General features: G+C 22.9%; 1 protein-coding gene across 3 annotated transcripts; it reads left to right on the top strand.

Annotated features, from left to right (window-relative positions):
* The first annotated feature begins 622 nt into the window (after positions 1 to 622).
* Positions 623 to 22,417, top strand: LOC122852473 (RNA-binding protein fusilli). 3 transcript variants are annotated; one of them, XM_044152309.1, is made up of 12 exons: positions 632 to 2,068; positions 6,342 to 6,530; positions 7,738 to 7,966; positions 11,583 to 11,672; positions 12,587 to 12,641; positions 12,724 to 12,834; positions 13,340 to 13,610; positions 13,887 to 14,102; positions 14,205 to 14,432; positions 14,641 to 14,839; positions 19,770 to 19,958; positions 20,135 to 22,417. In XM_044152309.1, the coding sequence occupies exons 1-12, from the start codon at positions 1,925 to 1,927 to the stop codon at positions 20,251 to 20,253; spliced, it is 2,040 nt and encodes a 679-aa protein (XP_044008244.1). In that variant the 5' UTR covers positions 632 to 1,924; the 3' UTR covers positions 20,254 to 22,417. The 3 variants fall into 3 exon arrangements, with proteins under 3 accessions (XP_044008243.1, XP_044008244.1, XP_044008245.1); XM_044152310.1 differs by having other exon boundaries at positions 644 to 2,068; positions 20,138 to 22,417; XM_044152308.1 differs by lacking the exons at positions 19,770 to 19,958; positions 20,135 to 22,417 and having other exon boundaries at positions 623 to 2,068; positions 14,641 to 17,774.
* Positions 22,418 to 25,698: the final 3,281 nt, after the last annotated feature.

Genomic DNA, 25,698 nt, shown 5'->3' with positions numbered 1-25,698 from the left:
CCCCAGTACTTGAATTGCCCTGTAATATATATATCGAAACGTTCACATCCTTATCGAACTCGTCATTCAAATTTGAAAAATAAATATTAAAAAATATTTTCTCACAATTATTTTTAATCCATCAGATATTTTACTATTTCATCAATTCAAAAAATTAATCATAATATTTAATGATTAAAACTTTCGATCAACTACTCAATTTATATAATTATAAAAATAAAAATAGGCAAATGATAAATAAAAAGGAAACTTAAGATTTTTTTTTTGGCGTATAATTGGGTTTAGGATTTTTTTTTTTTTTAAATTTAAAAATTAAAAATAGAGGAAAGGTGGATTTTCATTTGAACGAGAGTGGAGGGTATATGACGTAGTTGATAAAAAAAGAGTAATTTAAAAAAAAGGATAAATAATAGTTTGTGAAGATGAGTGAGAGAGAGAAGGGAAAAAAAAAAATAAAACCGGACGAATACAGTGGTTTGTTGAATTGAGAGTCTGCGCATCTAGTTTGCGCAGTTTATACCTTTTTTTTCTTCATTTTTATATGTATATAAAATACATGTATAAATATCAATGTATGTGTACACAACACACCTTGATCCGCCTTTCCCTTCGTTTCTTTTTTACCTGATTCCATCGTCGTCGTTGTCGTGGTCGTCGTCTTCTTCTCTATCTCTTGAACATTAACACCGGTCTCTTCTTCTTCTCCTCTCAATATCTCTAAATATTCTTTCTCCAAAAAGAAAAAAAAAAAAAATTCTAAAAAAAATAATAAACAATATTAATAATTATTTTATTAACATGACAATATATAATGAATCATAAAAATTACACAAAAATTTTATTTATAAAAATAATTGATTTTTAATAATTTAATATCAATAAGAAAAAGACAGATTGTGTTATTTTTATTTTTTTTTCTGGTTAGTGCATGATTGTGAGTGCTGAGTGACAGAGAAAGAAAATAAAAATAAAAAAAAAAAAAATCAGACGAATCGGAATCGGCAAACGACGCCGCAGTCGCCAGGTGAGCCTACGACAGTGCGCGCGCGATCCTATACAATAAATACCTGTGTTAATATTATTATTTTTTTTTTTCAATAATATATTTAAACAAATATATCAATATAATATTTTTAATAATAATGTTATTATTTTATTTTTGTTTTACAATAATTATCAACGTATAAATTTGTAAAATATAATTTACAAAACGAAAAAAAAAAAAACACATCTACCTCAGAATCGAAAAAATAATAAATAAATATAAACATCAGTTGTTGTTTATAATAAAACAAATTAACCAACATAGTGAATGATTAAAAAAAAATATTGTTTATATTTAATTGTTATTAATTATAATAAATATAATTAATAATTGTGTGAATTGTGTTTTTTTTTTTTGTGAAAATTTGCGATAATTCAACTGTGTTTATTCGTCATAACCTCAATATAATAAATTTTTTTTTCTGTTGTATTTACATTAATTCAACAAGTGGTTTTGGAGTAAAAAAAAATTGCTATTGTTATATTGATTAACAATAATAGTATAGTTGAAAATTATAATATGAATTGATTACGAAAAAAATCAAGATAAGTACATGTATAATCAACAATCTAATTGATCACAATTTATTTAATATTGTGATTAGAATTGATTTTTAAAATTTTTTAAATGAATTATATTATACTCTATTGATTCGTAAGACTTGATTAAAATTAATTATTTATGATAAATAAGTGGTGCATATAGTGTTATTTATATTGAAAGTGTTGATGAGGTGAATTTTTTAGACGGGTCAAAGGTGAAAAGAGGGCTCGAGGTCGGCGCTACGTGCGTTCGAAAGAGCTCTATATATATTTATAAAAAAAAATATATATAAACAGTTAAATAATAAAATATTTATTATTATAAATTAATAATAAAATGCAAATGATGGGTGAAAAAGGACCAACTCATCTTGTTGCTCTTTATGTAGCAACTGCTGGACTTCAAGGCAATGTACTTGGTAGTGATGAGGAAGAAATTACTTTACTCGTTTATGTTCTCATTGATGCACTTCAAAATAAGGTAAATTATTTTATTTATTATTTATTCAAAATTATTATCTATTATATTTTATATTTAGATTTTTATCTCAAAAACTAATAATATTTTTAAAAATTAATTAATTTATTTTTTTGACTTTTTTTTATCTTTAATATTATTGTTATCTTGAAAAAAATTTGGTTATTATTTATAAAAATTATTTATCATTTTAATTTTATATTTAATTTTTTTTATTTTTTTATATATGCCGTGGGCTATTTTTTTTTTTTTAATACACTTCAACGATGACGTGAAGTTTGGGGAATTCACATTTGAGATTATCATTTTTTTTTTTTTTTCAATGATCAAAGTCAAATAAATATTTTTAATCATTTGCGACAATAAAATTAAAATCACTTCAAATTATATTATCAATTTTTATCTTATTTCATCAAATATATATATATATTTTTTAATCAAGTTTATTATTTTATAATTATCATTGTTGCTATTTTTTTTTTTTCACCTTTTTCTTTCATTTTTGCTCTGATAAATATTTAAAATATTAAAATTACGTGCTTTTTTAAAATAATATAACAAAATGTGACGTCATGTCATCGTTTAAAACAAGTCAAAAAAAAAAAAAAAATGATTCATTCACTCACTTTTAAAATAAATCTCATCATAAATTATCATAGATTAAATAACTATTTTTTTTTTTATCTGAATTTGCTTGGCTATTTGTCGTTCAAATTCGCTCCTTATATACAGATAAACCGGTGTTAAAAATAATTTTGAATATATTTTTTTTTTTATATTTTGACAAAGAGGCAATATAAAGTACAATTGATCGGTCAAAAGGCCAAACCCGCAACACTCAACCCGTATTATTATACACCTACCGTTAAATATTATAAAGTGTTAATTTGCTATTATAAAAAAAAATCTACTCAAAACAAAATATCAACATTACTTTAAACCTGTTGCTAAAAATTATTTTCAACTTTTATTTATTGTTTTTATATACTTTTTTTTTAACTAATTATTTTTTAACTAAAAAAAATTATATATATTTTTTTCTATCAACAACTAATGGGGGTATTCATAAAAATAAAAAAAAAATATTAAAGTTTTTGAAATTTTGCAAATTCAAAGCTTGAAACAGGAAGAAGCAAAATTTGCCTTTCAAATATTATTGGCCGAGCTAAATCGTTTGTGGAATGCAAAAAACCGTTATGAACGTGGAAAGTTCATCGTGCCCTCGAATTCATGACTGGAAAAATGAATTCTATTTTTCTTAACATAAAAAATTTCTCTTTAAATGATAAATATTTTTTTTTGTAGAATAAACAAAAGTATATATATTTTTTTTTATATTCTATTTTCGTTATTTGATAAAGCGAAAATAATAAATATATATTTACAAAGGAATGAGTGATACAAGTCCATTAGAGTGTTGTATAATTATCTGATAAGATTTGAACTAAACCTGCTTAGGCTTAGAATACAAATATTTAAAAAAAAAAAAAAAAAGTTAAACAAAGAAGTAAAATAGACAAAATTATATAATAAAAAAAAATTTTTTTTTTTATTATTAAAAATTTATTTTGTATTTGAAATTTTTTTTTTTTTTTTTTTTGCAATACAAATGAGTTTATATTCATTATAAAATAGCTGCCATTGTTTCTTAAAATTATCTGGTCGAGTTGCGGAGGCGGAGCGTTGCGCCCTCGGAAGGTCGACCAACTAAATTTTTATGTCTGGCCATTTGTTCGACTTCTCCCCTTTAAAAAATTAACATCTAAAATGATAAAATCATTTTTTTTTTTTCTTCAATTAATCTCAACAATTAATTATAAATTAATATTTTTCTTTCTCAATTTTAATTACATTAGCTAATGCTACTAAAATTTTTCAAATCAAAAATAGAGTTTTTCAATTTTAAAAAGATTTAAAAAAAATAAAAAAAAACTATCTGTTAATTTTTTTTTTTTAATTAAATTCTGAACCATTTTATACTGAATGCTATTAATATTTATCAAGTCAAAAAAAAATTTTTTAAATATTCAAAAAAGGTTTAGCTTGAAAAGGTTTTAAAAAATGAAAAAATTATCTGAAAAAAAAAATCTTGGGAAAATTTTTAGCAGGTAGAAAAAGGGTCTAGCCGTATACCTGTCAATATTAGAATGATTCTCTATTTAAAAAAATAAAAAATATTTATTTATTTGTTAATTGTGTCAACTGTGATTACTTGGTAATTATCAATCTTCATTTCTTAGATAAAATCTTTAAATTATCGATAGTGAATTGCGAATCTCTTGTTCATTATGACTCGACTGTTTCCGTTTGCATTTTTTTTTTGTTCTTTCCTTTATTTTCTGACCTAAAATTCTTATACATAATTATACATTGAACTTTTTATTATTTTTTATTAATTTTTATATTATTAATTATAATATAAAAATTAATTAAAACCTTAACAAGCCATATGTGTGATTGTTGTACATCCTTGAGCATATCAACCGTTTTTAATTTCGTATACATTATATATTATTATCACACTGAATTAATACATAACAATCTCGGTTAAAAAAATTTTTTTTTTTTGTTTATGTATATATATTATTTTTATTTAACTAATATTTTATAATTATGTATTGCAATTTAATGTCAGACCATGTTTCTTGTTTATTCTCACATTTTTTTTTTCTCTTCCCTTTCAATTTACAATATGCTTATTATTATTTTTATAAATCATTATTCAATATTTATTTTTAAAATCAACATTTTTAATTAATAATTAAGTGCAAGTTGTTGTTGTTGTTGTTGTTGTGATTTTTTTTTACATGAGAATTTAAATAAAAACCACAACACTTTCTAAATTACAAATTTCTTTAATAAATGATTTTGATATTTTTTTCTTTTCATTCAATGCAATCAAAGTAGATAATATATTTTATGAAAAAATTTCTTTTGATTATCGTTTATTATCTTGATGAAGATTAAATAAATAAATTCTATTTACTTCTTTTATTAATATTTTTAATTTTATTTTTCAATCAAGTAAAATACAAAAAAATATAATTTTAAAATTTAAATTGTAATTTTTAAAAAATTATTTTTTCAAACTCTATAAATTAAAGACGTAAATATTTAGCAAAGTTCAGAGACTGAATTTTTTGACATTTGCCCTGTTGTCGTTAATAAATCTAAATAAAAAAAAAATCTAAAAAAAAAAAATGTTTGTCAAAAGACTGTGCGTGCAAAGACAAAGGGTATCTGCATTTCCTCAATTAAATCGTAAAAAGTCTCATCGAAAAATGCCACCGTCACTCTACATTAAAAAAAAATAAAAAAATTAAGCAACTCTACTGCTAAATAAAAAAAAAATGAATAATAAAAAATTCTTATATGCATAAAATAAAAAATCTAAACTTAATTATTATTTAAAATAAAAAAAAAAAAAAAAAATCATATGGTGACATACATTTAGTGTCATATATTGCGTGTATATTAATAAACAAGCATTTGTCGTACGAGAATCTTGTCCACCCAGTTATAATTAAATATATACTTATTATTTATACAGGTATTTATAAATAATGAGTCAAACCGTGTATCAATTTTCCTTGTAAAAAAAAGAAACGCATAAAGTTCCAACTGCCTTGATCTGTTAACCCTATCAGTACAATATTTAACCGCATATATTTTATTTATATAAGAGAAGAAAAAAAATATATACACTGGATTTTTATGATTATTTACTTTTTTATGCTGCTGGTACTTGAACATACATATTATATATGACCAAACGGGTACCTTATCGTTATCATTACCCTCCATTTGTCTCCTCAAAATATATTCAAATCAACAACAACTCTCACCTGGCTTTTTTTAAATTTTATTTAGCCTTTTTTTGTTGACGTAATTGTGTCGAGACAAAAACTATATTAATTATTAATTATTAAAATAATTAATAAATATAAAAAATATTTGCGTTTTTGAAAAAATTGACTGGCGGAAATTAGAAATTAAAATATTGCAATTAACACATCTAGCTCATATACGTATAATTATCATATTTTTTTCAATGAAGTTTTGAATATATATTTAATTTATGAATATGCAAAATAATTTATAAAATGAATATTGGAATGATTATAGTTATAAATTACTGTTACATTTTTTTTTTTTTTTTTTTGTATGTATTATTTTGAGGTCTTATCAATAACCTTGTCCATCATGTATATCAAAATTATTAATATTTATTATTTATTAATTTTTATGTTTTTAATATTTATTTATTTATTTTTAGGTGATGGGACATCAACAATACATTGTTAAACCATCGTCAATGGATGAAAAAAAAAAAGCTGAAGATGAAAATTCAGTACCAGCTGGTGCAAGTGGTACTATTGGAGAAGATGCACTAGCTCATGCTCCAGAACTTACTGAAGAAGTTGTCAAAGAAAAAGGAATTCCTCTTCAGCAAGCTATTCAACAGGTAAATATTTTTATAAATTATTCAAATATTCATTAATTAAGTTAATTGATTACTAGTCTTGATTATTTTTTACTCATAAATTTCATTGATCGTTGGTTTTTATTTTATTTTATTTTTTATATATAAAATAATAATCCTCATAATAATATTATTGTTTGAAAAATATAAAATAAAAAAGTAAATAATTTTAAAATAATTATTTACAATTATTTTACCACAATATGTAGGTTTTTTTTTTTTATTATTATTATTTTTATTATTTAACAGTAAATTCAAGTAACTATTTCTGTCACTCGAAGTCTATGTACATCATGATTCTCTTGATAATACCATGTTTGTGTCATCCGTTCATTATTGCGTCACAAAGTACAGTTGAATTTTAGAAGACGCAAAAAAAAAATAATATAAATAATTATAATAAAACAAGACTTGTATGTCGTTTAAATTGGTTTATATAATTGTAATTATTATTCATTATGATAATGTCATTTTTATCATATTGTTTAAAAACTCAAATCAAAATAATTATAAAAATATATTACAATGTTTTTGTTTTTATTTTTTTAGATAAACAATACATTAAAGAACATTTATTGTTTATTTATTTATATTTTTTTTTTAACTATCAATTTTATTTTTCGTGATTCCAAACATGAAACTCACATTCATGTTTATTTTAGGATATTCATACGGGTAACAAGGTGTGTTTCGACTTGTAATAGTTTAAATGCAAAAAAAAAAGAAATATACTTTTAAAATGAATCAATAACTCTGCTTTATATTTTTTTTTATATTTAAAAAAAAATATAAAAAAATAATACATATCTTGAAATAAATATTTAAATAAAAATTTCCATATTGTTTTGGAAATAATAATAATAATAATTTCAAATATAAGCACATGATCAATGTCATTAGATTAACTTTTATTTTTTCTGCTCAAAATTACAAATTTCGAAAAATAAAAAAAAAAACAAGTTTAAAGTCTTGTTAATGTTTAAACATAATATAATAATTTTTCAAAAAATTGAATTACATTTTTTTTGTGAATAAATAGTTGAGTTTCTTTTTATATTACAAAAAAAAAAATAAAAATAAAACAGTTTTTATATGTAAAAAGTAAAAATATTAAATAACCCTTTATATTGTATATACATATTAAAATATGAAACAATGTTTAATGAGTTTTTTTTTTACTTAATTTTAGTTTGAAACTTGGTGGTCATCCCTGTCATGCATATCCGCCGGAAGTTCGCCTCGTTTCGTTGTCGATGGACAAGCTCCCCTCAGACAATGTCTACATCCTGAAACTTACAAAAAGGATCTGGATCTTCCAAAACATTACAATCAATTTCATGATTTACGTAAAGAATTTGCAACTTGTTATTCATCACAAGAAGATCTTGCAACACTCAGCATTCAAGAAATGATACAATGTATCCTTTTTGTTTTTTTTTTTAATTTTATAACATTATTATTTTTCAGTATAAAACGATAAGTATATCAATATTTTCATCATCAACTATTACACAATATATTTTTTTTTTTTTAAATGTAAATTCACATGCTATATAATAATGTGCGTTTTAATAAGAATTTATGCAAAAAACTAATATATTCGCGAATTACGAAGAAATGTGTGCGGGTCAGCAGAGTCTCAGTGTTTCTCAATACCCAGGTTAAAATTCACTTTAATCGAAACATTTTTTAAATTACTTTCCTACTTAATACTTCATAATAATAATGCTATAATTATTATATATTTTTAGTTGTTTATTACAATTTAAAAAAAAAATTTCAATCAGTTTTTTTTTATAATTACTTTTAATTGTTTTTATAGTTGCAAAATAGATAGTTTTTTTTTTATGATTTAAAGTTGATTGTCACTGTCCTAGACACACAGTGATTGGCACAAAGTATATATACATTTACAAAAGTTGTACTTTACTCCTCAATTGACTTAACAATCCTGAAGGAACGGTTCTTTTATATAAAAATTTTGAAAATTATAAAATAAAATTGAAATTATACACGTTCAGGTTCATTTTTATTTAAATTTTTAAAAAAATTTCTAAAGTTGAGGTCATAAGTATCATCTATATAATAACATTTAAATATTATTCTTTATAAATATTTAAATAATTTATTTGATTAAATATTTTTAAAATATTCGCGTTATATTTTAATTGAGGATAACGATGCTGGCGCAATCTTACTGATACGCTTGTAAGTCATATGTTAAATTCAATCTTGATTATCAACACTAGTTTAATTTTTTTTTTTTAAATATATCATATATATAATCTAGATTTTGTATAATCTAGTTTTTATTCCTAGTCACTAGTCAATTTTATGAAAAAAAAAAAAAAGACAAAATAAAAAGAAAAAAAAATATTCTTTTACGCAAGTAGCAAATGTACAAGTAACTTTGCGACCCTGTACCCTGACACGTTTCATGAATAATAAAACAGAATATAAAATCGCGTTCAGAGATACACATGAATTTTTTTTTTATATTATTTTTTCATTTTAGTCTCGTTATTTTGTATTTATTCCAACAAATGTAAAGCAAAAAATCACTTGAAAGATTATCTAAAAGTCCAAGAACCATCAGTGTCAACTTTTAAAACGAGAAAATTTATTTAAAATATAATAATAACAATTTCATTTTAAAAAATATATAAAATGATTTATTATCAAAATTTTATTTATTTCATTGAATAATAATATTTTAATTTAAATTTCATTTGAATAATCCCGCTGTTATTTATTCTGCATAGTGATTCGTTGATTTTATAACGCAAGCACTTAATCAGGCCCAATAAACTTGTGTTAGTTTTTTTTTTTTTCATATATTAATGTGCAATATGATACGAAAAAGCCGGTCAACTTATATCACATGTTAAATACACACAAGTATATATATTTTGAATATATGTATACTTGAAAAGTCAAACACATTTAGAATAAAAAAAATGAAACGTATAAAACATTCACATACTATTGTAAATGTCCATATGTATTTGATTTTAAAAAACGTTTATATCGTCGACAAACACATATTAAAACACGTTGAACAGTTAAGCAGTCGACGGAGTTTAGTCAAGACGTGTTCGTCACAATCCGTCTTGAGAAATCGAGTCGTTCACATCTGTCGAATTCCAGACGCTTTTTTTATTCTGATAACAATATTACTTGCATTATTTATCCATAATTTTATTTAACAAAAAAAAAAAAAAAAAGTTCACAATCTTACCCTATATTTAAATTGATTATATCGTTATAAATAATTTTTTTTTTTCATTGAAATATATTTCAAGTGCTTGTGCTACAAATAAACAAGTGTTATTATCAAATTTTTAATTTGAAATTCATCTTTTTTTTTTTTCTATTTAAAGACACAAACTTATAATAACAACAGGTATGTTTATGTCTCTTGATAATTTATAAAACTATTGATGTCTATATATATTTTTTTTAAATTATAAACATGATAATATAGATAGTGAAAATAAAAAATAAAACGCAGTTAAAAATTTTTTTTGTTGTTGTTGTTGAGTGATGTTTTTATTAACTTGATAAAATAATAATAAATTTATCAACTTTGAAAGTATATAAATAATTAAAAAATTTCATTAAATTTCTATAAAAAATTTAATTTTTTAATTTAAAAAGGAAAAAAATTTTTTATTTCTTCTTAAAAACTTCTCATCTTTCTCAACTACAACGACAACTTTTAACACGTGCATTCCAAAACTTGACCATAGGCCGTTATGGTCAAGTTCAGTTTCTGTTTGTAATGATTATAAAAAATGTGAAAAAAAAAAAAAAATTGTAAAAAAGGTGTATGTGAGTGTGTGTGGTAGCTTGAAACCTCAGGAACTCATTTCTCCTGAGAATCTTGAAACAAGCATTGCTCACATTTGTGTATGCATTTCATTTTGACAACTAAAAAAACATAAACCACCTGTTGCAGGTGATATTGATCGATATTAATTTCATTTTTATACACATTATTATCTAGTTCACTTGTATTTATCTTTATTCTTTAGCCATTTTATTTTAATATTTGCATTTTTTTTTATTTGCCTATATTCTTACCTCCCAAAATAATTTTTTAACTTAATTTTTTTTTTTCGTGATTAATTGAGGCCATTTATGCTTGATGTTATACATATTTACTTTAAATTTTTTTTTAATTTTTTTTCCTGAATAATCACTAAGTTTATACGGTAATTTCATTAAAAAAATTCAATTTATTTTTTTAAAAAAACTGCTCGTGTTATTTTTTCTAAAAAAAAAAAACTTATGTTAAAAATAAATTTACATTATTATGAAATATAGAGACTTGTAATTTTTATTACTACTAATTTTCAATTCATTTATTACAAATTTAATTTACAAAAAAAAAAAAAAAAAAAAAAAAAAAAAAAAATCTACATAAATTTATTAAAGTCGTTAATAAAAAATAAATAATAAAAAAAAAAATGAGAATAAAACACAAGGCTTAACGAAAAAAAATTTTGATTTAAAAAATTTTTTTATTCGTTTTCTTGGGTCAATAGGGATTGACTTGATTGGTCATACTTGCATGGCAACTCAAAGCTGTTTCTTATCAGCGTAACATGGATTAAAGGTCATAAGCACCGCAATAACCAGATATACTATATAATTCAGGTCCAAACGATACGCAGTTTGATCATTCTATTTCTTCATTTCATCATAATATTATTATTGTCCTATTAAAAAAAATAAAAAAAATAAAACAAAATTAAAAGAAAAATGTATTTATATCTTCTTTATAATGATTTATAAATTATTATATTTATAATTTCATTTTCTTTTAATTATATATTAATTGTCATGTAATGATAAAAATGAGTGAAAGTTGTATAAATTATACTTACAAACATTACAACTTCCGGAATTTTCATGTGAAGGTAATTTTTCAATAGCAAAAAATAGAGCAATAATTATTGTAGAAAGTTGATGATGTTAATAATGATTTAATTTGATAAATATATATAAACCTTAATGATAATTTAATAACAGATTTTGGATTAACTGCTGATGTTGAAAATGAATTTCATGTTAAAGAAGTACAAGACATGATTAATGTCATTCAAAAAATGATCAAGGATGGTAAGACAATGCAATTTACAAAGACAATTTAATCTAAATTATTTTTTTCTTTGAATTTCACTGTGACAATATAAAGTTTAATGTATTAAAAAATTTTTTACTGAGTATATACTTTATTTGTATAATTATTAATTCAAAGAAAAAAAGAAAAAAGATTAAACAATTGTGTAGAAAAATATTTTGAATTATCGAACAATGTGTAATCTTGAGTATCATTAATTAATTATATTTTGAATATATTTAATTTTGAATTGCTTTTTTTTTTTTTTTATTTATTTATTTTTTTTGTGAATAATTAATTCTTGATGATTTCTTTTTTCAATGGATGAATAGTGATTTAAAAAAAAAAAGCAAATTATCAACTTAATGACTTTGTATTGTTGAGAGTCATTTTATACATTGTAATTAACACACACGCAATGCATTTTTTTTAATTTTTTGAGTAAAATCATCATATCTGAAATATCATCTTGCTAATAAAAATAAAAAATGATAAACCATGATTTTTATTTTATATTTCTTTCTTAACTTTTATTCAAATAATAATGTCATGAATAATCCATGTATTTTTTAGTCTACTGTCATTCGTGTTTTAAAAATATTTCAACAAAAAAAAAAAAAAAACAAATATTATAATAAAAACCTGCCTGGGTAGATAAATATTTTTTTCTTGAGTTAACAGTATACTGGATTTTATTGCGCGAATGTCCAAAGAGTAGACAATTTCATTATGATTGCAAAAATTTTTTTTGCTTACGAAAGACAGGAAATAAATATAATAGAAATATTTAAGAAATAAGAGACAGGATAAGACTATGGAATTACGAAAAAAAAAAAAAATATATTGAAAACTACAACATTTATTTTATTTAAACCAAAAAATAATAATCATTATTTTTGTATTTTTGTTTCAGGACATATATTTCAAACTCCTGAAGCAATAAATCTTCTTTTAGAACCTGGCATTTGGTAATTTATTATTATTTAAATTATTATTATTATTATTATTTATTTATTTATTTATTTATTTATTTTTTTGTTTATTTATTAGCTCCAAGGATGAAGAAGTAGACAATAATTGTGTTGTACGTGCACGTGGTTTACCTTGGCAATCGTCTGACCAAGACATAGCTAAATTTTTTCGAGGATTGAATGTTGCCAAGTAAGTTTTTAAAAATAATAATAAATTATCAAAAATTAAGAAAAAAAAAAAAAAAACAACAACTTTTTCTTCTTTTTGGAACTTATTTCTGTTTACACTTGATTAACAAGCTTCTTGGAATGATTCAAGAAAGGTAAAGACTCTAAAACTCTGTTAATTTAAAAACCACAAAATTTCAATTATTAATTTTTAATAATTAACAAAAAAAAAAAAAATAGATAAATATAAAGTTTGTCAATATTATTTATTTGTATAATTAATATTATCAAAGTCAGTTGATATATAAATATATTGTAGATGATCCAAACTGACTTTACAATTTGATAATATTTATCAAAGGTCATGGATCATGATTATATTTTGTCATCACAATATTGACGTACAAAATAAATATATATATTTAATCTTTATAAATTAAGAAAAAAAAGAAATATCTCATTAAAATTATTATGCTTTTTGTTTTTTAATATTTTTAAAATTAATAGATTATTATTATTTTAAATAGGGGTGGTGTTGCTTTGTGTTTGAGCGCCCAGGGTAGACGTAACGGTGAAGCACTTGTACGTTTTATTAACAAAGAACACAGAAATATGGCATTAAAAAGACACAAGCATCATATAGGTACAAGATACATTGAGGTGTATAAATCATCAGGTGAAGAATTTGTTAGAGTTGCTGGTGGTGCTAGTGGTGAGGCACATGCATTTCTATCACGGGGTGCACAGGTCATTGTCAGAATGCGAGGATTGCCATATGACTGCGTTGCAAAACAAGTTGTAAGTATATAAAAAATATATATATATATTTATAATAAAATAAAATAAACATAGTAATGAATATTTGTTATTTTTATTTTCTATAACAAACACAAAATATTTTTTTTTTACTTTGTGGTATATAAATTTTTTCTTCTCTATACTTTTATACAAAATAAAATGAATTTAATTATAAAATCATGAATTAAACTGGAAATACAGGTCTTGATAATCTTTTAATACTTTATTATATAAAAAAAAAGATTATTTAAAATATTAATATTATTTTTTATACAGATTGAATTTTTTGCTACTGGTCAAAATCAGTGTCAGGTGCTTGATAATGAAGATGGTGTATTATTTGTAAAGAAACCAGATGGTCGTGCAACTGGTGATGCATTTGTTTTATTTTCAAAAGAAGAAGATGCTGAAAAAGCACTTAGTAAACATCGTGAATGTATTGGAGTTAGATACATTGAACTATTTCGCAGTACAACTGCTGAAGTACAACAGGTGTGTATAATTTTATATATATTTTATATTTTTATTTATGGTTATTGATAATTTAATAATATTGTTAAAAAACAAAAAAAAAAACATTAAAAAAAAAAAAAGGTACTTAATCGAGCAATTGATGCTAAACCACTGGTTGAATTACCACCAATGCTTCCGTTACCTCCACCATTGCTTCCACAATATGTGATAACTTCAGGTACAAGAAAAGATTGTATTAGACTACGAGGATTACCATACGAAGCACTTGTTGAACATATTTTGGAATTTATGGGAGAACATGCTAAGCATATTCTTTATCGTGGTGTTCATATGGTTTACAATTCTCAGGTATGTTATTTTTTTTATTAATATTATTTATCTTGGTCATAAATATTTAATTAGCTATTTATCATTAACAGTATGTATACTATTGTTTAATATTTTTAATATGTAATATTAATTTCAGTTGTTTTTTTTTTATTATAAATTTATTGATATTATTATTATTATTATTATTATGATTTTTAATATGATTTTTTTTTTTTAAATTCAACAGGGTCAACCATCTGGTGAAGCATTTATTCAAATGGACAGTGAAAATTCAGCATTTTCATGTGCAACACAACGTCATCATCGTTTTATGATGTTTGGTAAAAAACATCGTTACATAGAAGTATTTCAATGCAGTGGTGATGACATGAATTTGGTATTGACTGGTGCAGCACCATTACCAGCAAAATCACTACTATCATCCGGTACGTTGAGCACACATACACCCCCAGCAATTGCGGCTCCACCAGCCGCACAACCAACAATCCCTGTACAACAACCACAGCCCCAATTATGGGATATACACGCGTTAGTACAAGCCCAAGCCCAAGCTGCCCAAGCTCAAAATCATGTGCAAGCCCAAGCACAAGCACAAGCAATGCGTAATCAAGATTTTTGGTTAATGGCTATTGCATCACAACAACAACAACAACACCAACACCAACAACACCAACAACAACAATCATCATCACAAACAACAAATACAAATAATACAACATCAAAAGCTATTGCTCTTCCAGCAACAGCACAACATCCTCATTCACTTTCTCATCATTCCCATCCTCATCATCAATTATCAACATTTACAATGTCATCAGCACATGCTGCTGCCGCTGCGGCTGCTGCTGCTGCTGCAATTCATGCACAACAATCACATCCACCTTTATTATTTTTTAATGTACCACAACGTTTTCCAATTTTACGTACACCAACACATAATGGTTTAATGCCACATGGTATTATGCAAACACCACAAATTAATCCAGCTGCATTTATGGGTCTTAAAAGAAGTTGGGAAAGTGCATTTCCAGGTGAAACTGTTGCATCTATGCAAAAACGTCATGCATGGCAAAGTACAGCAGCTTTTCATCCAACAAATCCTGCTGCTTCATCTGGTCTTGCCTATCCTGCTCAATTTTATCCTCAAATTTAATTTAATACTATTTTTTTTTTTTCTTTTTTTTTTTTTGAGATTTTTGATACTTTTTCTTTGGTGATAATAACAATCAACTTTCAAGACAGTAGTAATATAATTTTTTTTATTTAAATTATATTAATGACAAACTTAATCATGATATATACATTTAGAAATTTATTATTTTTGATTTTTAAAAAACATAATTATACAATATATATAATGAATTTTTATTAAATTTACTTAAAGTTAAATTTTTCAATCGTTAATGAAAAAAAAATGAGTACTTAAACTGTTTTAACAATAATAAGTACTTAATAATAATGAAAAAAAAAAAACTTATTAATCATGTTTAATAAATCTTGCAACAAGTGCCTTAAATTTATCATGAAATTTTGTATATAAATAATTTGCTAATACATTTACAAAAAAAAAAAAAAAAAGAATCGTGGTATATATATTTTGATAGTTAGATTTTTATATTGTAGAAATATTTAATTATAAAAAATAATTGATAGATTTAGTGATATTTTTTTTTGTAGAAATAGAAAGTCAATCTGGTTCAGCAAATCAGTTGACATATAGAGCAGCTAAATGTGTTCCTATTTCTTTCTAAATCCATACACTTACATTCCTCGTTTAACTCAAAATAGTATACAATTATTGATTAAACATTCTTCCATTGATAAAACAAAAAAAAAAAAAGACACTATACATTTATATTATAAAACTTTGATGATGATTTTGTTGATGATGTTGTATTTTTTACAAATCTATTCACACAATACATTCCACAATAAATGTGTTAACCCAAAATTTAAATTATTGCCTAAAACACTTGCCTAGTTATTATAATTTAATTAATTTACATGGCAAAACAACATTTATTTTTAATGTAAGCTTTAAAGGCTACGGATTAAATAAACAAATGATTGTTATATATATTTTTTTTTATTTTCATTTTTTTTTTTTTATTAGAAATCGGGATATTTTTTAATGAGTTAAATTAATGTCATTCAATGAATTTTAAATTACGAAAAAGTAATCTCTAAGTTATGTCATTTAAAGCTTATTTTTTTTATTTAAAAATATACTTATAAATTTAAAGATTATATTTTTTTTTTTTTTTGATAATATTAAAATTCATTTGAATGACTTTGTTTTGCATGGAGTGGTATATTTGCGGGTTATTATTATCATTTTTATGTGATAAAAAAAATAAAAGATAAATAAATAAAATAAGTACAATATTTAAGTAGATAAATTAATTGATTTAATAATTAAATTATCAATTTGAGTTTCACGTTATTATGTCTTCACAATTCAGCAAATATTTCTTTTAAAAAATTTATTAATTTTTAAATTAAAAAAAATATTTGCTGACTTGGTATTTATTTATTTATTTATTTTTTATCATTGGGAATTTTAATTATAAAAAATTCTGTTATTTGCCAACTGAATTAAATGTTATTAATATAGAAAAATATTGCAATTCACTGTTGGCTTTTAGCTGGACTCATTATCCAAATGCCAAAAGTCAAAAGAAACAAAAAAAATATATTATATTATAAAACCAACAAGCAATATACCTTTCTTATACTAACTCGTCACTAAATCCTGCCTAAATAATAATTAAGATCAATACAAAAAAAAAAAAAAACAAACAAATAAAATTATATTATAGATTATTTGTGATTATATTGTGATTGGCTAACATGGTGACTGATAGTAACGTTAATTTACACTTATTTTTTTTCCTATTAAATTTTGACTATATATTCAAAATAATCACTACAATATAAGATAAATAAATTATTATTCAACTTATCAAAATTATCTCAAAGAAAAAAAATAAAAGATAAACCATATTATCAAATTTTATTTGAAAAAATAATTGTTTTATCTCAATCCAAAAAAAAAACTAATCAACTTTTTGATTATTTTTTTTTTCAATCCTTTTTTTTCGGTTAAAAATATTTGATAAAAATTTAATAGGATTATTTATTACCGTGTTAGCATATACACAAACATCCACACAAAATGACATAATATTTTCACACAAATTAAATCATTTAAAAAAAAGTAATAATCATTGTTTTTTTTTTTTTCTTTTTGACTGTTGTATACTCTCTGTATATCGAAGATTATATATTAATTAATATTTAAATTTAATAATGTTTAATAAATGTAATCGTGTCTCATGGATATCTTTTGCGCTTGCCGGGTTTTTGGTGGACTCTTATTCCTATTTTTTATATTATTATTATTACCTCGTAGACGTACTTTTACGTTATTTATTTATTTTAATATTTTTTTTTATTATATTTATATTGGGCTTTTCGAAATATAAATTAAGTTATTGTTATTAACTTTTTTTTAAATTCTTCATTGCATGCTCTATCAAATTTTTTAAATAAAAAAGAAAATTTATCATTGGTTTTTTTGATGGTATGACCGGAAAGTTTGACTTTATAATAAAATAATAATAATAATAGTAAAAGTACGTCTAACATTCCTGTCATGTTTTCTAAAACCAAAGAAAAAATGAAAAAAAAATGTGTATTTTTAAAAAATATAATATATGAATAACTTTAATTGGGATTGCAGATATCTTAAGGAGTTTTAAGAAGATTTTGTGTCGTAACATTGTGGTTTATATTTATCTATCTATCATATTTTTATTTATTATTAAATTATCATCAATTAATTATTTCACTTTTACATTATTTTTTTTTTTTTGTCTTTTTTTTTTCTATAATCTTCATTTTAAAAATATAAAATATTATCATCAGCTATCAAAACTTTCTATCTATAAGGTTTTTTTTTTTTTTCACTATTGTTTCAATCATTGTTTTTTTTTATAGCCTCGCAATATTAATTTTTCATGCGTTCCAGTTGGACTCAATGGCACACAATAATTGATGGGATTGTTTTAATTTTATTTAAATTTGTTTTTTTTTTTATATCTGGTGTGGATTTATTATCGTTTTATTTCAAGAAAACAGTGTCATAATAAAAATTGGGATTAAGGATTTGATATATTATTAAAACAATGAACAACATGAGTGGTGTTTTTGTTTTTTTTTTTTTTTTGTATCTGCAGATTCTTTATAAGTATTATTAAAACAAGAAAAAAAAAAAAAAAACAAATAAAGGCTTTCTGTGGTTGTAGAGGGTGTATGATGAACCATCAAGAAAAAAATATCACATTTAAAAAAAAAATATCAATGGGGATATTTAAAAGCTGAATGAGAAAAGATTGAATATTAATTATTTTGAAAGATTGGCTTGTGTGTATGTGATTGCATTTTTAAAAATTATATTTATTATCTCACTGGTGATTTGGCAGTGTCGCAAATGGTGCGATATACCTACATTATTGTCACAATATATGAAATAAATAAAAACAATGATGGTGAAGTGTCAATCGTGGTTTGGTAGCGGGGATCTTCGTACAATACTAACTTCTGTGCTTCCAGGTAGGCCAAGTCCATTCATTATTCCACAAGCAATTTAAAAGTTTAATAATTACTTTGTTTAATTTTCATAAAAATAATAATTATATTTATTAATTATTATATAAACAAAGTAATTATATATCTTGATTGCACTCAGGACATTGTGTAGTTACAGTTTTTTTTTTTTAAATTATTTATTTTTGAAATTAAAAAACTGTTACTGCACGAAGTTCAGCCATGGTGGCTTAGCAAGTAGTATTTATTTAAATATAATTTATTTAATTTTGTTTTTAAATATTTAATATATTTTTGTTTTGTAAATAGAATCATTGGTTAATTTGGCTACATCGGTTAATTTGGTTTTTGGTAATTTCATGTATGCTACATATTATATTTATAAAAATTAAAAAGAAAAAATAAATAAATTTATTTTAATCTATGGGTAATAGTAATTAATTATTTATATTTTTTAATATTTGTTTTATATTAAATTCACAAACTAATTTGGGTGTTTTATTATTATTTAAATTTTTAATTTCTTTTTGGATTTTATTTATTTTTTTATTTCTTTTGCACTTGGATGTAATCAGATTACTCAATTTTCATACTATTTCATGTCATTTTAATGTTTATTTATATTTTTTTAATTGATAATTAACTTATAAATTTAAAAATAGTCAATTTTGTTTTTATAGGTATTATTATTTTAAATGTTTTATTTATTGTATACAGTTATTTCATTAATTTTTTTTTTTTTAACAGATGATATTATGATGCCACCAACATATGCATCAGGACCAATATTTTCACCACAAACGGCAATGTTGCCACAAGGATTGTCACTCTTGGCACCACCACCTTATCAAACACTTGTTTGTTTTCCATATGCATCATTGTCACCTCCAATGGATCCATGGCATCATCGTGTTCATGCTCCAGCTAGCTGCATGGGTAATTTAACAAAAATATTAAAAATCTTAATTATTTATAATTATTTTTTAGTACAGTTTTTATTTTTTTTTCAACTATTAGTTTCTTGAAAAAAAAAAACAGTTATTTAATTTAAAATTTAAAGAATTTCTTTATTTTACTTCCTCAAAGTATAAATCATTTGTAATTTTTTTTAGCAGATTTAGGAATTCATGCATTTAGTATAATGGACAGACCAATGGAATCACCATTAATTAGTCGTGATGATATTGATCATCGTCAACAAATAGCACTTTTACAAGCTGCTAATAATTAGTTTTATTCAAAAAAAAAAAAAACAAATCAACAAAACAAAGCTACTAGTAATTAAAAAATATGAAAAAAAAAAAAAAAACTCCAAAGAATTGAATTTGAAAAATTTTGTTTTTTTTTCTGGAATTTTAATATTTAACTTTAATTGTTCTATTGCAAGTGCTGAATAAGTAAATTTGCTGACAGTTTTCGTCGATGGTACAGCAATTTTTATTTTTATTTTTTTTTCTCGAAAACGTGCTCTTCTAGTCTAGAGACAAACTGTCGCACGTTTTATAAAAATCATCATATTAATTACAACAAATTATACTCTTGTTATTCCAAGAATTTAAACAAACAAATAATTATTTGATTATAATTTTTATTTAATTTCTAAAGCACATGTAACTATCGTTTTTTTTTCGATATAAATAAATGAATATAATTCTGTAAATTGCAATATATATTATTTAAGAAATTTATATGTTTATAAAAATTATAAATTAGCTTTAAACAAAGAAGCTTAATATATTGAAATGTTAATTTGTTTCTTGATTGATCGAAAAAAGAAAATAATAGGCCAATTATTATGAAAATATTAAAAAAGACAAGTAATAATAATATATTTCAGTTTTAATATAATTTTAAAAAACTAGTATATTTAATTTTATAAGATTATATGACAACAAATATCATAAAAAGTCTTCCTTATAATGATCATAAATAAAAAGTTTTTATTAAAACTTCTGTACCTTGTAAAAAAAAAAAAAAAGAAATTCTAAATGTACAGATTTTTATTTTAAACTTTAGTATATTTTTTAATTAAACATTTGTATATACATATTTTAAATGCATGATAATATTGCCATTTGATTGAACAATATTTTAAAATAATTGTTAATTTTGAAATTTTAAAAATTTAATATAACGAGATATTTATAAATTAATTATAAATATAAAAGAAATAGTAAAATAATTTTTACGCTCAAAAAAAAAGAGAAGTAAAGGTAAAAATTTCGTGATTTTTAAGGTTTAAGATAAATAATAATTATTATATTAATTTTGTTTATATAAAACAAATATTATTAAACATATTAATAGTATATTTTTATGTGTTTAAAATTGGTGCAATAAATGATCAATGTACCTTGTGCAATATATATTTTATAAGGTCGGTTTAATGAGTAACAATATTGTTATTATACTCAACGAAATAAACATTATTGTCAAATTTATTATGTTATTGTAAATGCTCAAAAATAGAAAAGAAAAAACGATGGACTTATTAAAATCAATTTCAATTTTTAATCGAGCTTCAGAAAGATGCTGAAATATTTAAAATTTTATTTAGTTTTTGAAAAAACCGACCAATATAATGATGAACAACGAATCTACAATAATTTCTATATGAAAAAGAAATAAATAAGTAAATAAATTAGAAAAAAAATAAAATATAGACAATTTAATATATACGAATATAATAGTTAGCCAAATAAAACTACATTTAATTTTTTAAACATTTAAAAATGTATAAAAAAATTAATTGTTTAACGTTAGATATTTAGGAATAGTCGTTAATATAGTACACAATAATATTCATTAACATATCTATAATATTAAAATGAATAATAATATATTCAAAGAACAAAAATTATTATACTTTAATGATTCAGCAATTTATTGATTATATATTAAAATAATGAGTTATTTATTTACAAATTTTAAATTGTCTTAAATTAATGAACAAAATAAAAAAAAAAATTAATATAATTATTTTAAAGACACATATTATAAAATAAATAATATTAAATGTTTGAAAGATTTTATTTAGAATATATATCAAGACTCGGGTTGATTAATTGTAATGTAATTATATACCGAAAAAATTGTGCAATATAAAAATGAGTATTTGATTGATAAAATTATGACAGAATCATTGCAATATTTTCATGAGTCATTGATACAAATACGAAATACATATAAAAATTGTTAGTAATTATATTATTCAAAGAAATTAAATTATATAAATTTTTTAATTAAACGTATATCTATAATATATGATATAAAAATGAACTTTGTAATCGCTCGGTACACTGAGTCCTCTTTTTATACAAAGAGAACAGTTGTCATCTATTTTCCGGGCATTTAATTGATTGTCAATTGAATAAATAATGAAATTTTCTTCTTAATCAATCTTATATTATTTGTACACCTCATTTATCAAAATACATTCTTTCTCTCTTCTCTGTTTATTATAAAAAGGACACTTGACCGCATTTTATTCGAGATGTCTCTCTCACATGTTGTGTGCTTGCTACGTTTGTTTATTTTTGTCAATTAATTTATTAGAGTTATATAAATGAAAATTAAGAAAAGTAATTGATAAAAATTATAATTATAATAAATAAAAAAGTTATGATAAAGATATACAAGAATATATATATACAAAACCACGAAGATGCAAAGTCGTTCTTTTGTTTAAATAGTTTAAGTTAATGTTTAAGTTTAAGTTAGTATTTGAAAAATTGAATCCTCCTTTAGCATTCTATATTCCTGATGAATAATAGATAAAATCTTTAAAAATTACAATACATGGCGCTGATCATTTGAATACCTCTTTGCTTGTTCTATATTCCTGTTAAAAAATCAATTTTTTTTTTTTCATTTTATTCGATTTTTTTTAAGAATATTAATTTTATTTTGAAGATATTAGGAAAACAAAAAAGACAGGAGGTGAAAAAAAAATGAAATCAAATACCTCTTCGCTCATTCTATATTCCTGTTCAAAAATAAATTTTTTTTTTTTTCATTTTTCATATTTTTTTTTAAAGAAATAATATTTATTTTGAATATATCAGGAAAACAGAAATGACAGGAGGTAAACCATGAATGTTATCAAATACCTCTTTGCTCATTCTATATTCCTGTTCAAAAATAATTTTTTTTTTTTCATTTTTCATATTTTTTTTTAAAGAAATAATATTTATTTTGAATATATCAGGAAAACAGAAATGACAGGAGGTGAAAAAAAAATGAAATCAAATACCTCTTTGCTCATTCTATATTCCTGTTCAAAAATAAATTTTTTTTTTTCATTTTTCATATTTTTTTTTAAAGAAATAATATTTATTTTGAATATATCAGGAAAACAGAAATGACAGGAGGTAAACCATAAATGTAATCAAATACCTCTTCGCTCATTCTATATTCCTGTTGAAAAACTTTGATTATTTCTTTTAATTTTAAATGTTTTTACCCTACAGTTCCTAAGAAAAACAATAGATGGCGCCACGTAGTTTGACCCATTGAATACCTCTTTGCCAGTTCTATAACCCTGATACAACAGCCTAATTTATTCTATAAATTTTAAATGTTTTTACCCTATAGTTCCTTAAAAAAATAATAGATGGCGCCACGTAGTTTGATCCATTAAATACCTCTTTGCCTGTTCTATAACCCTGATACAACAGCCTATTTGATTCTATGAATTTTAAATGTTTTTACCCTATAGTTCCCTGAAAAAATAATAGATGGCGCTGCGCAAGTTAATGCATAAAATACCTCTTTGCCTGTTCTATAACCCTGATACAACAGCCTATTGGATTCTATGAATTTTAAAAGTTTTTACCCTATAGTTTCTAAAAAAAACAATAGATGGCGCCACGTAGTTTGACCCATTGAATACCTCTTTGCCTGTTCTATAACCCTGATACAACAGCCTATTTGATTCTATGAATTTTAAATGTTTTTACCCTATAGTTCCTTAAAAAAATAATAGATGGCGCTGCGCAAGTTAATGCATAAAATACCTCTTTGCCTGTTCTATAACCCTGATACAACAGCCTATTGGATTCTATGAAATTTAAATGTTTTTACCCTATAGTTCCTAAGAAAAACAATAGATGGCACCACGTGGTTTGACCCATTGAATACCTCTTTGACTGTTCTATAACCCTGATACAACAGCTTAATTTATTCTGTGAATTTTAAATGTTTTTACCCTACAGTTCCTAAAAAAAACAATAGATGGCGCCACGTGGTTTGACCCATTGAATACCTCTTTGCCTGTTCTATAACCCTGATACAACAGCTTAATTTATTCTGTGAATTTTAAATGTTTTTACCCTACAGTTCCTAAAAAAAACAATAGATGGCGCCACGTAGTTTGACCGATTGAATACCTCTTTGCCTGTTCTATAACCCTGATACAACAGCCTAATTTATTCTGTGAATTTTAAAAGTTTTTACCATATAGTTCTTTAAAAAAGCAATAGATGGCGCCACGTAGTTTGATCTATTAAATACCTCTTTGCCTGTTCTATAACCCTGATAAAACAGCCTAATTTATTCTGTGAATTTTAAATGTTCTTACCATATAGTTTTTTAAAAAAGCAATAGATGGCGCCACGTAGTTTGTCCCATTGAATACCTCTTTGCCTGTTCTATAACCCTGATACAACAGCCTAATTTATTCTGTGAATTTTAAATGTTTTTACCCTATAGTTCTTTAAAAAAGCAATAGATGGCGCCACGTAGTTTGATCTATTGAATACCTCTTTGCCTGTTCTATAACCCTGATACAACAGCCTATTTGATTCTATGAATTTTAAATGTTTTTACCCTATAGTTCTTAAAAAAAACAATAGATGGCGCCACGTAGTTTGACCGATTGAATACCTCTTTGCTCTTTCTATGTTCCTGATACTTGAAATTTTTTTTTCTATGAATTTAAAATGTTTCGTAGAAAATAATTTTGATGAACATAGAATAGAGGCGAGGTATTTACTGAAAATACCTCTTTGCTCTTTCTATGTTCCTGATACTTGAAATTTTTTTTTTCATCAAATTTCAAAAAATTTGATGGAAAAAAAATTTTCGAGTATCAGGAATATAGAATGAGCAAAGAGGTATTTGATATTTTTGAAAATACCTCCTCGGTCATTCTATGTTCCTGATACTCAAAAATTTTTTTTTCTATCAAATTTCAAAAAATTTGTGGAAAAAAAAATTTTTGAGTATCAGGAATATAGAATGAGCAAAGAGGTATTTGATATTTTTGAAAATACTTCCTCACTCATTCTATGTTCCTGATACTCAAAAATTTTTTTTTTAAAACTATTTTGAAAAATTTGTGGAAAAATCATAGATTTGTATTAGGAACATAGAATGAGCAAAGAGGTATTTCGTATTTTGGAAAACTTATTTCTAGTAATTTAGAAGATTGGAAGGTAAAATAAAATAAACAAATAATTAATTTCACTGAGAATTTTTTAAATTTATTTTCATGACAACAAATCAAAGAGGTAATTAATATAAAAAAACACTAAATACTTTTCAATTTTAATTAATTGTAATTGTTCATTTATTGCAATAAGTACAAATAATTGAATTTATTATCGCGTTAATACACATAATATTTAAGGCAGTGATATCTTCAATGCCTAACTATTAGAAAAAAAAATTATATAAT

The sequence above is a fragment of the Aphidius gifuensis genome, linkage group LG3 (genome assembly GCF_014905175.1).
Source record: "Aphidius gifuensis isolate YNYX2018 linkage group LG3, ASM1490517v1, whole genome shotgun sequence".
In the NCBI taxonomy this organism is placed as follows: Eukaryota; Metazoa; Arthropoda; class Insecta; order Hymenoptera; family Braconidae; genus Aphidius; species Aphidius gifuensis.
This window is presented reverse-complemented; position numbering and strand designations above follow the sequence as displayed.

Bases quoted from the DNA above. Each gene is read 5' to 3' on its own strand.
- LOC122852473 (XM_044152308.1), top strand. From the start codon at position 1,925: ATGCAAATGATGGGTGAAAAAGGACCAACTCATCTTGTTGCTCTTTAT. The intron at 2,069-6,341 runs GTAAATTATTTT...ATTTATTTTTAG, and splicing joins TTGATGCACTTCAAAATAAG to GTGATGGGACATCAACAATA. The intron at 12,835-13,339 runs GTAAGTTTTTAA...TATTTTAAATAG, and splicing joins CGAGGATTGAATGTTGCCAA to GGGTGGTGTTGCTTTGTGTT.